The 13,341-nt window shown below is 58.0% G+C and overlaps 1 protein-coding gene across 1 annotated transcript in view; it reads left to right on the top strand.

The window, feature by feature from the left end:
- AHRR (aryl hydrocarbon receptor repressor) overlaps positions 1–12,768 on the top strand; it is a 62,355-nt gene extending 49,587 nt beyond the window's left edge. The window contains exons 6-11 of the mRNA XM_065874523.1: positions 5,542–5,671; positions 6,577–6,713; positions 8,276–8,463; positions 10,995–11,056; positions 11,288–11,432; positions 11,775–12,768. Of these exons, the coding sequence (XP_065730595.1) occupies positions 5,542–5,671; positions 6,577–6,713; positions 8,276–8,463; positions 10,995–11,056; positions 11,288–11,432; positions 11,775–12,768 (1,656 nt within the window). The remainder of the gene's footprint in view (positions 1–5,541; positions 5,672–6,576; positions 6,714–8,275; positions 8,464–10,994; positions 11,057–11,287; positions 11,433–11,774) is intronic.
- Positions 12,769–13,341: the final 573 nt, after the last annotated feature.

Raw genomic sequence — 13,341 nt, forward strand, 5'->3', positions numbered from 1 at the left:
GCTGAGGTCTGAGGACAAGCCGGGCACCACAGTGGCCGCAGCTGCTCTGCCAGGGGCCACCCACCAGACGCAGCCCTCTGCAGGGAGCTCGCGGTGCGGAGTTATCAACTCGAGGAAGCCATGGGCCAGCGGCACTGGCACCCTCCCTGAGGAATTCAAGACAAAAACAGGTGGATTTGCGAGAGAACAAAACAGAACCTGGAGGAACGGAGAACAGTGTGTCTGTCCTCAGGGCCACATCCGGAGGCAGAACCTGTGCAGTGATTCGCACGGCTTAATATACAGAATCTACAAACTTACACTAATGTAAGTTTAGTGTAAAGAATCATCGCCTAGTGACACAGGATGAGCGAGAAAGGGGTGCAGACACAGTGGGTGCAGAGGGAGCAGCGCCCGCAGGGCGGAGCCCCGGCGCCCGGGAGGAGCACATTTCGGAGACCACGCCCCTCCCCGCCCCCAGCCCCACCCCCCGTTGGCTGGGGCGAGGCGGCGGCCCCTGGGGGATGGAGAGTCCCCCGAGGCGCCCACCCGCTGGGACGCTGGCGAGACTGGGACAGGGGTGCTCGCCTGGAGGTCGTGGACGGCCCCGCGGGGCCGGGGTACCTCTGCCGGCAGAGGGGAAATACCTGCAGAGCCGGGATCAGAGCCAAGCGAGGGAGCGGGGACAGGCCAGACTGGCGTTAAGAACGAAAATCTCCCTGGATGGGCCGAGCACCAAGGGGGTGCCCGAAGCTGAGGGCAGCGGAAGCCAAGGTGTGAGAGCCCGGTCCCCGACAGGCTGAGAACTGAGGTCCGCCTGAGCCCCTGAGGCCGATGGGGCCCGTGATCTAATTTCCATGAAAATCCTCATTCGAATCGTTTTCGATTCCTCCCACGCTCGTTTCCAGGTTGACTTTCCCGCCACCCGGACCCACACAGAGTGACCGCCAGGCCCTGTCCTGGCCCCGGGACCGTCTGGGCGGCCTCGCGGGCAGCGATCGCGCGGTCACGGCCTGTGGCCGAACAGCAGGCGGAGGCGCGGCCCCCCGCGGGGGCGTGGCCTCGGGGAGCCGGCCCCGCCCCTTCGAGTCGGGGTCGCCCGACTTCCTCCTCCGCGCGGTGGGGCTGCGAGGCCGCGGCCGGGAGCCCCAGGGGGCTGGGGGCGCTCCTGACGAGGGAGCTGGGCCACCCGCTCCGCCTCTGCAGTCGCTGTGCGGAGGCCGCGCTCGCACGAGGTCGGGGGCCGTGGCCGGGGTGCAGGCTCGGGCTCAGGGTCCCCTGGAGCAGCGCCCCCTCCAGGACGGCAGGTGACTCCGCGAGGCCGTGGGCACGAGGGATTCCAGACCCAAATAGCGAAGCCTTCCACGTGCTCCCCTGGAGGTCGTGTGCAGGATGTGGATCTAGAAAAACGTGGTTCGGTCTGCCTTTTGCGTGCTCAGAATTTCTTTTCGTTCCCATCACTGTCGCCTGAGTTGCTCTGTGAATTCTCCAGACACCCCAGAGCCACCTGCCTTTGGCTGTAATTCGAAGGTCTCACCACCAGGTAGGACCTTCGTGGGAAAAGCCCTGCAGAGGAGACCTGCTTCCAGGTCTGAACTTGCTAATTGGCTCTTTTGGTTTCTTGGAACTTGGTTATTTCCGCTGAAGCGTTAGAAGTGAAAACAAAAAAAAAGTTTTGCCTTTTATTATAAAGAAATTGTTTCCAAATGCCATTAAATCAGGCCGTGCCTCTAGTTTATGCAAAATATTTCATGAACATGTTAGGATTGCTTTGTGCTATTGTAAGCTGCTTGTGCAAAACGCCTTACAAAAAGTCAGGAACCAGGTATTTCCTGTCACAACCTGAGTGCAGCGGTTCAGTATCTTGCACTTAGCGCTCTCTGAGACGAATGGATAGGCTTTAGATGTATATTTTAGTTGCTGTTACCGTTTGCTGTTTCAGGATGTTGTCTGTTCTCTCGGAGGTCTGCGGTAGGGGCAGCTTGTCCCCATGTGAACCGGGGCAGATGTGAGGGCCTGTGGAAGGAATCCACGGGCATGGAGAGTGGATGTGCGCCCTCTCTGCACAGAAAGTAGAGATGGTTACTGCTGGAACGAGCCGTTTGTGAAAACAGTTGTATCAATACTTTTATCCTCAACTCCACAAAGGGTGGTTTAGAGGCAGGATGAAGACCGCCTGACCCAACCAAAGCAGGGCCTGTTGTGCTGTTTGAATCATTGTTACCTACTCTCTCCCCTCCGTCTCACGTTTCCCACCATTTATTTTTCTTGACCTCATTTGTAGGAATCAGACCCTAGGAGATTAGGAAGGACGAAGGGCAGCCACACTAGTTGCTACCAACTTGGTTTCCTCACCCCAGATAACTGGTCTTCAAATTCACCTTGGTCAGCGATGTCTCCTCCAAGTCAACCTGCCCCCTGTGCCCGTTAAGCCACAGACCCACACCTTGCGTCCCATTCGTGAATCATCTGAGGTGTGTGGAGACGGCAAATGGGGCAGCAGGGAGGCCCTGGGGTTCTGCGAAGCTTGGGGTCACCTGCCAAAACGCACCAGAGAATAACCTGGATCACAGTGCCTGTGTATCAGTTTATGGTGAGACGTATCCAGCGCTCACAGGTCAGCACAATTGTTTTCCTTTAATCAAAACCATGGAGGGGAAAATGCCATCCATCAAAGCAGGATGGAAAAACACCAGATTCCTAGGAATGAGTCAAGCAAATGATATGCAATATCTCCACACAGAATATAAAACATTATTTAAAGAAGTTAAAGAAGATCCAGGTAAATGGAAGGGTATGCCATATCATGGACTGGAGGACTCGATATTATTATCATAAAGACATCAGATCAGGTTATAGAATGACATTAATTAATAACACTGCCGTAAAAACTGAGCAGCTTCTCTGGGAGGAAACTGACAAGCTAATTGGGGATGCAGAGGGCTGAGCATTCCCATCGGCAGGGCGGTGGGGGGTGTGATTTTCCCTGGGACGTACAATCCCGGAGACAAGACTGTCCGTCTAGCTCAGTGGCTGAGACGTGTGGGGTTGGTGGAAGAGGGACAGGTGGACCCACAGGACAGAGCGGAGGTTCAGAGCAGCCGCGGGTTTACAGTGAAGCTGGTGCTGCCGAGAGGTGGGCAGGCGCTGGTCTCGTCAGTAAATGGTGCTTCGTGAACTGGAACCACATGAATGAGTCTTGACTCCTACCTCACACCATGCACAGTCAATGTCGGGTGGGTGGTGGAAGCTTCTAGAAGATAACAGGGCAGAGTTAGGAGGTATATGAGGACAGAGTACATAGACAGGACAAAAACTCTAAAACCCTGTCCATGAGGATAGATTGATGAATCAGGCTGTGTCAGACCCATTAGGAGAGCAACAGTGGAGGCCAGGGAGTGGAGAAGAGTTTTGCAAAGGAATCCACCCAAGAAAGGACTCCTGTCCAGAAGGATGAAGAACGCTGACAAACCAGCAAGACAGCTCGACGGAAATTCATGGGAAAGACAGAAGCGAGCAACACGCACACACACCCCCACATCTAAAAACCAATAAACATGTGAGAAGATGTTCAATTTCATTAGTCTTCGTGACGTGCTAATTAAAACCATCAAAAGAAACCATGATGCATCCACCACCGTAGCTCAAAAAAAAAAAAAAAAAGGGTTGAAAATACCAAAGGTTGGCCAGAACATAAAGCAACTGGAGCTCCACACACTGTCACGACGGAAGTGCGTATTCGTGTGCTCACTTTGGACGGCTGTTTGGCCTTTTCCACTAAAGCTGAGGCTCTGCTCACTCCACGACCCACTCATTCCACTCCTGGGTGTGCATCCAACAGAAACGCCCTCGAGGACACAGCAGCAGCCTCTGTAACAGGCTCAGACGGGAGATAACTCAGAGGGCCCAGCAGCGAGTGGAGTAATCAGTGTGGTATGTCCTGACAGTGGAGTACCACACGATGGTGGGGCTGAAACACCGCCGTCACACGCACAACTGTGATGTGACACAGAGGTCACAGCGCTCCATTTACATCCAGTATCAGCCGGCAGTGCGGGGTTCTGCGCCACGACCGCCTCTGGGGAGGGTGGAGGGAAGGGGTTCTGAGATGCTGTAGGGGTCCTGATTCCCGACTGGGTGGTGAAGCTGCATATTTATGATGTGGGCACTTTTCAGACTATGTGTTATGTCTGAATCACAAAAGTGTATTAGGAAAGCATGGCTATGGGATGTGCCCTTGTAACCACAGAGCTACCAGGTGAGGTGGGAGCCTCTGGTGAGAGGGAGCCTCCAGGTGAGGCTGCCAGTTGCCAGTCGGGTGAGAACCAGAAGGTGCGGCAGGTGCCACCAGGTCTCAGCAGGAGGGAAAGTCAGGTGTGCCCACGTCCACCATGAGTTGGTCCCCAGTCACGCCAGACTCCCTGAGGCTGGACAGCACTGACAGAGGACCACAATCACTTCTGACCTCAGGGTCCTGTTGTTCCTGTGAAAACAGCGTCTTGGACTGGGGGGCGCACAGGGGATAGAGTCCAGCCTTCGAGTTATGATCACACTCATTTTCTAACTTTCTGAGGCTACCCGTTTGATGTCCGGGGGCCAGTTACAGGAGGAGCCTGTGGAGAGATGCTGCACCTCATCCACTCTGGGTGGGGTTACCTGTTACCTTCTAAGGAGGTAACGTCATTTGTGAAGTCTTCATCCTTCAGGCGCTTTTCCTCCATCTAGTGTTGCAGGGATCCAGTCGAGAAATGATGGAAACTCAGAAATGGACCAGTTGAAGAGGTCACAGACAGCACCTGGCAGGCTGGGCTCCCAGGCGGGTAATGAGTGATGCCCTTCAGTTAAGAGAGGGTAGTGGGGAGATGTGCTCCAGGCTCGTCATCTGTCGACACTCTGCGGACGTTTTTGCCGACAACAGCAACCGTTGAGTCTAATGAAACCAGTCTTCGTAGTCCGTGGCAGTGGCCTTTGTGCCGCAGACCGCAGTTTCCCAGCATGGACCTGTGGGTTGGCCTCTGCGTTCGGGGCCCGAGCAGGTGGGAGGATCCAGCACCAGAGAGAGGGCTGTGGACTGGTGGGTCTCTGCGGCGTCCTACCAGGGGGGGTGGTGGTCAGGCCTGGAGGTGCTGGCCTGGCCCCCATCTCACCTGGTGGCCCCCAGCTCACTTCACAGGGATGCTCTTTTAGTTAACTTTTGTGATTCAAGTATAACAGATAGTCTGGAAAGTGACCAAACACAAACGCACAGCTTGGTGAGGTTGGAGTCAACTTGGAAAAGTGGGTATCTTGACCCCAAGTGACGTTTGGTCTCTGAGTCCCCGACCTGCCCCTGAAGGCACCGCCTGGCCTGGGGGGCACCCGCAGTGTGCCCGGCTCTGTGCCTCGTGAGCCGGGTGCCTAGTGTCCAGGCCATGTGGTCATGTCCTCCGGGGAAGGACTTTCTCTTCACAGGTGTGACTTGCCTTTGACAGATGGAGGAGACATTTTCGCAGTTATTAACACTGGAATAAAGTGTGGAGATTCACTCAGGGTAATGCTAAAATGACTGTTGCCATGTTCCAGACGGACGTGATGCACCAAAATATTTACGACTACATCCACGTGGACGACCGCCAGGACTTCTGCCGGCAGCTGCACTGGGCCATGGACCCTCCCCAGGCTGGGTGTGGGCAGAACCTGCTCTCAGAGACAGGTGGGTCTTGGGGGGGCCCTGGTCTAACTCAGACACGGATCGCCCCCTTTCCTTCCCATCCAGTTGGTGCGGTGTGGATGCCCCCTCCTCGGAGACCTCGTCCCGCGCCCCGCCCCGCCCTCCTCCAGCCCCACGTGGCTCCCGAGTGCCCCTGTGTCTTGGGCTGCTGCTCTGTGCCCCCCGGGGCGTGGCGTGAGGCCGAGAAGCCACGGTACTTGTCTCCGGTTTTGCAAACTCCCCCTCAGACACACGTCTTCCAGGAAATTCCTTCCACTCACTTTAGATTTACCAGAAAAAATCCCCCAGAGACTGTTGTCTGTTCAGGGACGTTGCCCGCTGTGAGCGAGACCTCCTACAAAGTCCCGGATCCGTGGCCCCTGCCCACTGGACACACCGGGCAGGCATCCAAGTGCCCAAGAGACTGCAGAGCCGACGGGAGCTCGAGGGGAAGGGCGGCGTTCATCTGGGGTCCAGAGCTGGGGGAGGGAGTGCTGGCTCTCCCACACGTCTCCCCACGAGCAGTCCGTGATTCAGGAGGACTTTGCAGCACCCCTTCACGCAGCAGCATGAGTTACCCTGTAAAGTTAGAGAAAAGCACAACCCCCGGGTGCCGACACAGCTTTGTAGAGCTCAGAACCAAAAACCCTGAACTGGTCAACAGTCTCACGTGTGGTTGTCACACTCGCGGTTGTACCAAGACGCCGTTTTCGAGGGCAAAGACCTGACTTTGTCAGGGCGGCTGGCTCTGCGGGGGTGGGGGCGGGAGGGATGCTCAGAGGCAGGTGTCAGTTTGGGGCAGGCGTGTGTGTTATGTGCTGATAGCTCGCTGTTACGTTACGAACTTGCTTATCAGAGTGTGTTTCCGGTTTCTCCCTGACCACCACCGCCTGTGCCAACGCGGCCAGGAGAGGACGCCGTCCTGGGGAGGCTGCTCCGGGCCCAGGAGGGGGCCGCGGGCTGGCCCACCGAGTACTCGGCCTTCCTGACGCGGTGCTTCATTTGCCGCGTGCGCTGCCTGCTGGACAGCACCTCGGGCTTCCTGGTGAGTGAGCGGCTGCTGGGCGGGAGAAGCCAGGGGCCGGGGTGCTGGCGGCACGCGGGCTCCGGCCTTGATGTGGCAAGGCTGAGAGACGGCGGGCGAGCGAGAATGAAGTGGGAGGTCCGCCGGGGCGGATGAAGCACTGGCAACCCCCTGCACCCCGCTGCTCGTCTCTTATTCAGGCAGTCAGCTGGTTGTCCAGAAAGTCTTTTGTTCTGATCATACTTTGTTCTCAGTTCTGTGGGAAACTAAGGTAGTTTTCCCTCTACGTGAACGTAGGTAGATTTCACTGTACAGTGAGGCAGAGATCGAAACCTAAGCTGAAGTGAAGCTGTGTCAGAAGTACCGAGTAGAGGAAACAAGCAAAAGAAATCAGTTTGAAAAGTGTCTCATCATATTTTACCGCGAGGTCGGTCACTGCACGTGCGGGAAAGGGGTCCGGCACGGGCAGCGGAGCGCCGAGGACAGGGCAGTGGGCAGCGGCATCACGTGGCCCCCGGGCTCACCACAGCTGCTCCTGAGCCTGTGCAGAGCCTGTCCGCACCCGGCAGGTGGGGCTGCCCACGGGAGCCCGTTGTCGAAACTTCAGGAGTATAGAGATCCAGCTGATGGTAGGTTGGCAGCTCGAAATCAGCCACGGTGGGAATTTTTACACCGAAGAAATCGTCAAAAACTAAAAGTCAGGGCTTTTTCCCTCTGGAGAGCTGGATGTTAAAGATGTCCCAGTACCACTGCCCTGACTGCGCCACCAAGCATGTGACCATCACACAGCAGGTGCTCTGCAGGCATTTGTTCACCCAATAAAGTCATAGACAAATGGAGGGATGGCAGATGGATGGGTGAATGAAGGGATGGTGGAGGAGGGAGAGATGGATGGACAGATGGAAGGATGGAGGGAGGGGTGAATGGACAGACGAGGGATAGGGAAGGAGTGCAGCCACACTGTGGGCTTATTCCTCCATCCAGGGCTGGGGCACCCTGAAGTCACCTGTGAACTAACTCAATTATAGATCAACTCTTCCATAATAGGGAGATCTTTTATTTTCTTTTATCACAAACTCCAGAGTTACTTTCTGGCTTTTTAACTCGCACCATGTGCTCCAGATAAACAAATCAAGTTGTCCCTAAGTTTTATCACCATGAATGACAATTGTCAATGAATGACAATTTGGAAGTGGACGGTTAATGTAGAACAGTCCTCAGAGATGATCTGCTCCAGCAAATCCTCCTGGGGGGCTGCCTGGTGGCTCCGGCCAAGCCCACGCACATTCACGCCCCCGAGTGAGGGCTCGCACACCCTCACACCCATGAGTGCACACATGAGAACACGCTGGAAGGTTAGAGGATGTTACGGGGATGCCAGAGAAACCCTGAGTCATTCAAAGGCGGTAGGGAGCGCCTGTCCCAGGGGCCAGCGTGGAAGACGCGTTGGTTCATGGCTCCTCAGAGACTCGGGATCAGAGCTCTCTGGTTTTCTGTCCCCGGGAATGTGAGCTCCACGGCCTTTGACCGCGTCGATGATTCACTCTGTGAACATGCCTTCGCTTCTGTCTTTGAAACACCAGACGATGCAGTTTCAAGGGAAACTAAAATTCCTGTTCGGGCAGAAGAGGAGGGCCCCGTCGGGAGCCGCCCTGCCCCCTCGGCTCTCCCTGTTCTGCATCGTGGCGCCCCTGCCTACTGCGGTGAAGATGCAGAGTGTGTGTCTGAGGGCGAAGCACAGGGTGGACGCCTCGGCCACGCCGGACACAAAGTGAGTCAGAGCCCCCAGCAGCCGCGGTCCCATCCTGGTGGTTCAAACACAGCGTCTCCACACTTAGTATCTTCTGTCTGTCCCTCCTTCGTTTCCAGCAAGGAATGTAATGAGAAGCTTGCTGTTAAAGTTACTACGTCACGTAGGAAGCAGCTATTAGAAAACAGAAAACCTTTCACTGATACTTGTGGACTGTGGCGCCGAACACTGCTGCATCTCTTCATGCCTAAGCCCTCCACTTACCTGGGCCCGTGTCCCCCGTGGGGGACGGGAGGCCGGACCGCAGCCTCCCTGCCTCTCTCTGCGTGTCCTCCCTCAACACCAGGCCCACCGCCGGGGCACACGCTGCAGACAGGCGTGCCGCACACATCGCCCCACCCCCGCGACTTCTTGGCTCTTCGGAGTTAGGTTTTCTGGGAGATTCCTGTCTGTAATTTCTCGGAATGGGTTAGGTCTGTGTTGCATGGGTCAGGTTCTGGGAGAGATTAAGATGCTGTGCGCGTGCAAACCGTGTTTCCCGTGGTGCGAGGGAGACCCCGGGGAAGAGGAGAGACGTCTGAGGTCTGCCTTTCTTCTTCCTCAATACCCTCCCCTGTGCCGCGACCAGGGGCAGAATGTCAGGAGACCTGAGTCTCCAACCCGCTTCTTTGTCCTTCCTCAGTACCCAGGTTCCCCTTTGACCTCAGCGCCCGTTCAGATGACCGGGCTCTGAGCCCCCTGCGTCCCCATTCCTGCCCCGGGTTTGCAGGTGGAGCCATGTCTTCACGGCCTCTGGGTCTCACACGTGCCGGCTCGTTAAGACAGCAGTTTTCTGGAGCATTTGAAAATTAAATACATATCCCTTCGTTTTTACAAAGGTAGAAAATGTTGTAAAATAGGAGGAAGGTAAAACAGAATGCCCGCGGGGAAAAACTCCTAAAATAAGAGTTGTGAGGTGCGACAAAGCACGTAGATTACGCTCGACCACACCTACGGGTGTCTTGCCGGCGGCGAGACAGCTCTGCCGCACCTGCTTTCTCCCCACCGCCTGGGCTGACGCTGGCGAGAAATACCCTCCACCTGCCTTTGCCGTCTGAGTTCTCTGCTTTCGAGCTCTCTGGCCCGATGATGGTAACTGAGCCCCACACGATGAGCTCTCCTCTCCTGTGTGTTTCCCCAGCCCTACAAACGAGATGGAGGGAAAATCGTCCCCTCCTATCGCTTTTCCTAGAGGCCCTGCTGCCCCCCGGCGGCCACGCGGGGAAGCGCAGGTGTGCGGACGGCACTCCCAGCCAGGGCCGCGCAGGAGCCCTGAGCCTGGGGCGGTGGGTGCGGGCTCCCCGGCTCACCTGCCACTGCCCCGGGCGGCGTGGACACCTGGACGTCCCTCGGAGGTCTGGCGAGGGTCTGTGCGGTGAAGGTTAGGATGCTGCCCACAGAGTGACCGTGCAACGAATACTAGATACACATTGTACAGAACATCATTAAAACTCGAAGAGAGGAAGAGCCAGCCAACATTTTAGGAAGGAAGCAAATAGCTTCTCTCGACTTCAGGTTTTCTGGAGCTGAATTCAGCTCTGACCTGAATTCCTGACCGGCCTCGGTGCCCGCGTCATGCCCGTTCCCTTCTGAGCTCAGAGGCTGTGAGGAAGTAACCCGGGAGCCCGAGGCCCAGGAGGGTTGCTCCGGAAGGGACGTCGTGGTCGCTGGAAGGCATTTCAGGTCCTTCACAATTTTTCCTGAACGGGACTTCGTGATACCCCCTCACACCTAAATGTTCACAGGATCTGCGTGTGTGATCTGCACCCCGCTAAGGGTGACACTCCAACCTCGTGTCTCTGTCTCCGTCTCTGTCTCCATCTCCACCTCTGTCTCTGGCTCTGTCTCTGGCTCTGGCTCCTACAGAGACGCCCAGAAGATGGAGAGGTAGGGCCAACGGCAGTTCAGGAAGCTCTGGCTGCGGTGCCAGTCGGACGGGGTTAGAATCCCATTCTCGTACCTGCTATAGGGGCAGCTTTAGGCAAATCACTTAACAACCGTGAGCCTTGTTTTTTCTTTTGAAATATGAAGAAAATATGATCTCCCAGGATAAGTTGCACATTGCCTTAGGATCTAAGATTACAAGATCTGTGAGACGCGTGCGTGTGCGTGTGTGTGTGTGTGTACACACTCCCCTGGGGCGATGGCTCAGTATCACTAACTTAGTACTCACGATGACTTTGTAAACTACCGCAAATAACTGCTGCAAATCAGAGGAATCTGTATTTCCATGCTGACCACGCAGAAGAAAACAAATGCACTGAAAGTCCTCTTAGGCGCATGTCTGCTTTCTGAAGGAAGTTCATTAGTGCTTCATTGGCCTGAAAGGTGATGAGAGTTGGAATTTTCAGCAAACCTGTAACTGGGAAGAGGCTTTGCAATGTATACAGGCTTAAAAAGTGTGAGTCATTGTATCTTCTGCTCTTGGGTGTGACAACAACACGGGTCGTGTTGTCATTTCTGCCCTCACACACGTTTCATCTGCGCGTTTTGCTGTTTCCTGTCCTTCGCAGAGCAAAAGCTGCCGCAAGTCTCTGTGAACCAGAATTGCACGGAAAACCCAGTTACTTAGCAGGTACTTGTTAAATTCTCCATCTCGTCTTTTTGAAATGGGTAAAATGACCGTGCCCCTGGAGACATGCTGCGTTCTGTGGCGATGCGGCCTGGAGGGCTGGGCGGGAGGACGGAGGGTGCCCGGCCCCTCGGGCATCGCGGGGAAGCCGTGCGTCATGCGTGGATGGTGCCGAGGATGAGGCCTCGCCCAGCCCAGGCACGGCTCACCCCCCCCTTTTCTGAATCCTGGCAGGGAGGGGCAGCGGAGGAAACGGCCTGTCCGTGTTCAGGAGGCCCGCAGACGCCTGCCACTGGGGCCGGCTGGCAACCCGGGGCCCCTGCCTGTGCCTGCGGGGCGGCCACGACCTCCTCCACCCCCACCCCGAGGGGGCCGCAGGGTAAGTGGCTGAGGCACAGCGTCGGCGGCCTTGACCACGTGGCTGAACCTCTCTCTGTGGGATGTGGGGATGCACAGAGGGTGCCCACACCCACTCCTCACCCTGGAGGGGTCGTCATCACTCACGTGGGGACCACGGCCGTGGCTCTGCCCATGGTTTGGACCCCCGGGTGACGCCCGGCCTCCGTGCTCACCTTTGCTCAGAAACCCTCTCCCCTCCCAGGCCCCACCCGCCCTCGCCTCTGGGTGCAGCCCCGGCAGGTGGCCGGCACCATCGTGATGCAGGGCCTCCCCTTGGGCCCCCGCTACCCCTGCTCTGTCTGACGGGCGTCTCTTCCCACAGGGATGGGCGAGGAGAGGAACTGGGGGGGGTGCCGAGGGGCCCCTCCTGCCCAAGGGAGCGGAGGGACGTCCCCCCGTACAGCTGCCACCTCGAGACACAGGGACCCTCGAAGCACCTGAACTGGACGCCGGGGAGACACGGTCAGGACGGCGGCGCCAAGCTGAAGCTGGAGCCCGGCAAGGGTGACCCATTCCCCGCCGCGCAGGCCCGTGGCGCCTGCCTGCCCTACCCGGGCACCCAGGGCACTGTCCACGCCGTCAGAAGTTCACCTGGCTCTCACCAGCCAAAGCCTCCCCCCGGGCCCTGCGCCAGCCGGACCAGCAGAGCCTTGCGGGATGGCCACCAGGGCCAGGCTCCCCTTCCCACCAGCTGCCCCTTCCCTCAGGGGAGCCTGGAGGACGGGCTTCCTCGGCCGGGAAGGCAGCGTCTCCCCGCGGGGTGCTATCCCACCGAGGACAAGCTTCGAGGCATCCCAATGCCCCCGGGAGCCCCGTGTAACCCCATGTTGTCACTCGATGTGCCCATCAAGATGGAGAGCGAATCCGGGTCCGAGGATGCGGCGGATGGCTACTGTGTGTCCCCGAGCCAGGCGTGGCTGGGGGCCAGCGACGTGGCCAAGAGACAGCTGGTCACTTTCCCTACCAGGATGCACCTGAAGATGGAGCCGGACTCCAGGCACCCCCTCTACAGCCCACCCCTGGGGCCCGGCCTGCTGGGGGCCCACCCCAGGCCCGGCAGGGAGCTGGCCCCATTGCACCCCGCACCCTGCGCCTGCCTGGAGCCTCCGCCCCGCCTCTGTGCTGGGGGCCACCAACCCCCGAGCCTGGGCTGTGACTGCCAGGCTCCCGGGCCTGTGCCTGTAGTCAAGCTTGAGCCCCTGGACTCGCCCCCGTGGGCCGCTCACGGCCAGGGCGGGGCGCCCGGGATGCTCCCCAGGAGTATCTTGGCGACACGGATGCCACCCAGAGACCCCGAGTGCATGTTCCTGCCGTAAAGCAGGCGTCTGCAGAGGCTGACGTCCGTCCCTCGGCCGGCCGGGATGGCGGTGCAGGGGCAGAGACTTTCCTGAGGGAGGCGCGTGCAATAGCAAATCCTGTATCCCGTCCAATGCCACTGAAGTTCTTAAATGCAGTGCGGTCTTAGGTCTGCTCAAGTGTGACAGTATTGCCCTCTAAGGGGACACGGTTTCTCAGAAAGAGGCCGGAGGGAGCTGGGCCGCCCGGCCGGGCCGCACTCGGCGCTCCGAGAGGTGCAGCAAGCGAGGGCAGGCGACCGGCGACCTGGCCCGACCGCAGCACCCAGCGCCCCCCCTTCCCAGCTTCCCCGACGCCGCCTCCGGCGAGTGGACCTCGGGGAGCAGCCTCACCCTGGGGGTCCCACTGCCGAGACAGCAAGTTGGGAATCAAGCTTATTGAGCGGCAGGTGACCACTTGCCCGATCCTGGGCGGAGTCCAGAAGTTCCAGGCGGAAGAGGCTGTCAGCACCGGGCCGGCACTTCACCACGACGACGTGCGGGTGCCTGAGGCGCTGGCGCAGGCTGAGGCCAGCCCGGGGGAGGATTGGCCTG

This window comes from Phocoena phocoena, chromosome 3 (genome assembly GCF_963924675.1).
Source record: "Phocoena phocoena chromosome 3, mPhoPho1.1, whole genome shotgun sequence".
NCBI lineage: Eukaryota > Metazoa > Chordata > Mammalia > Artiodactyla > Phocoenidae > Phocoena > Phocoena phocoena.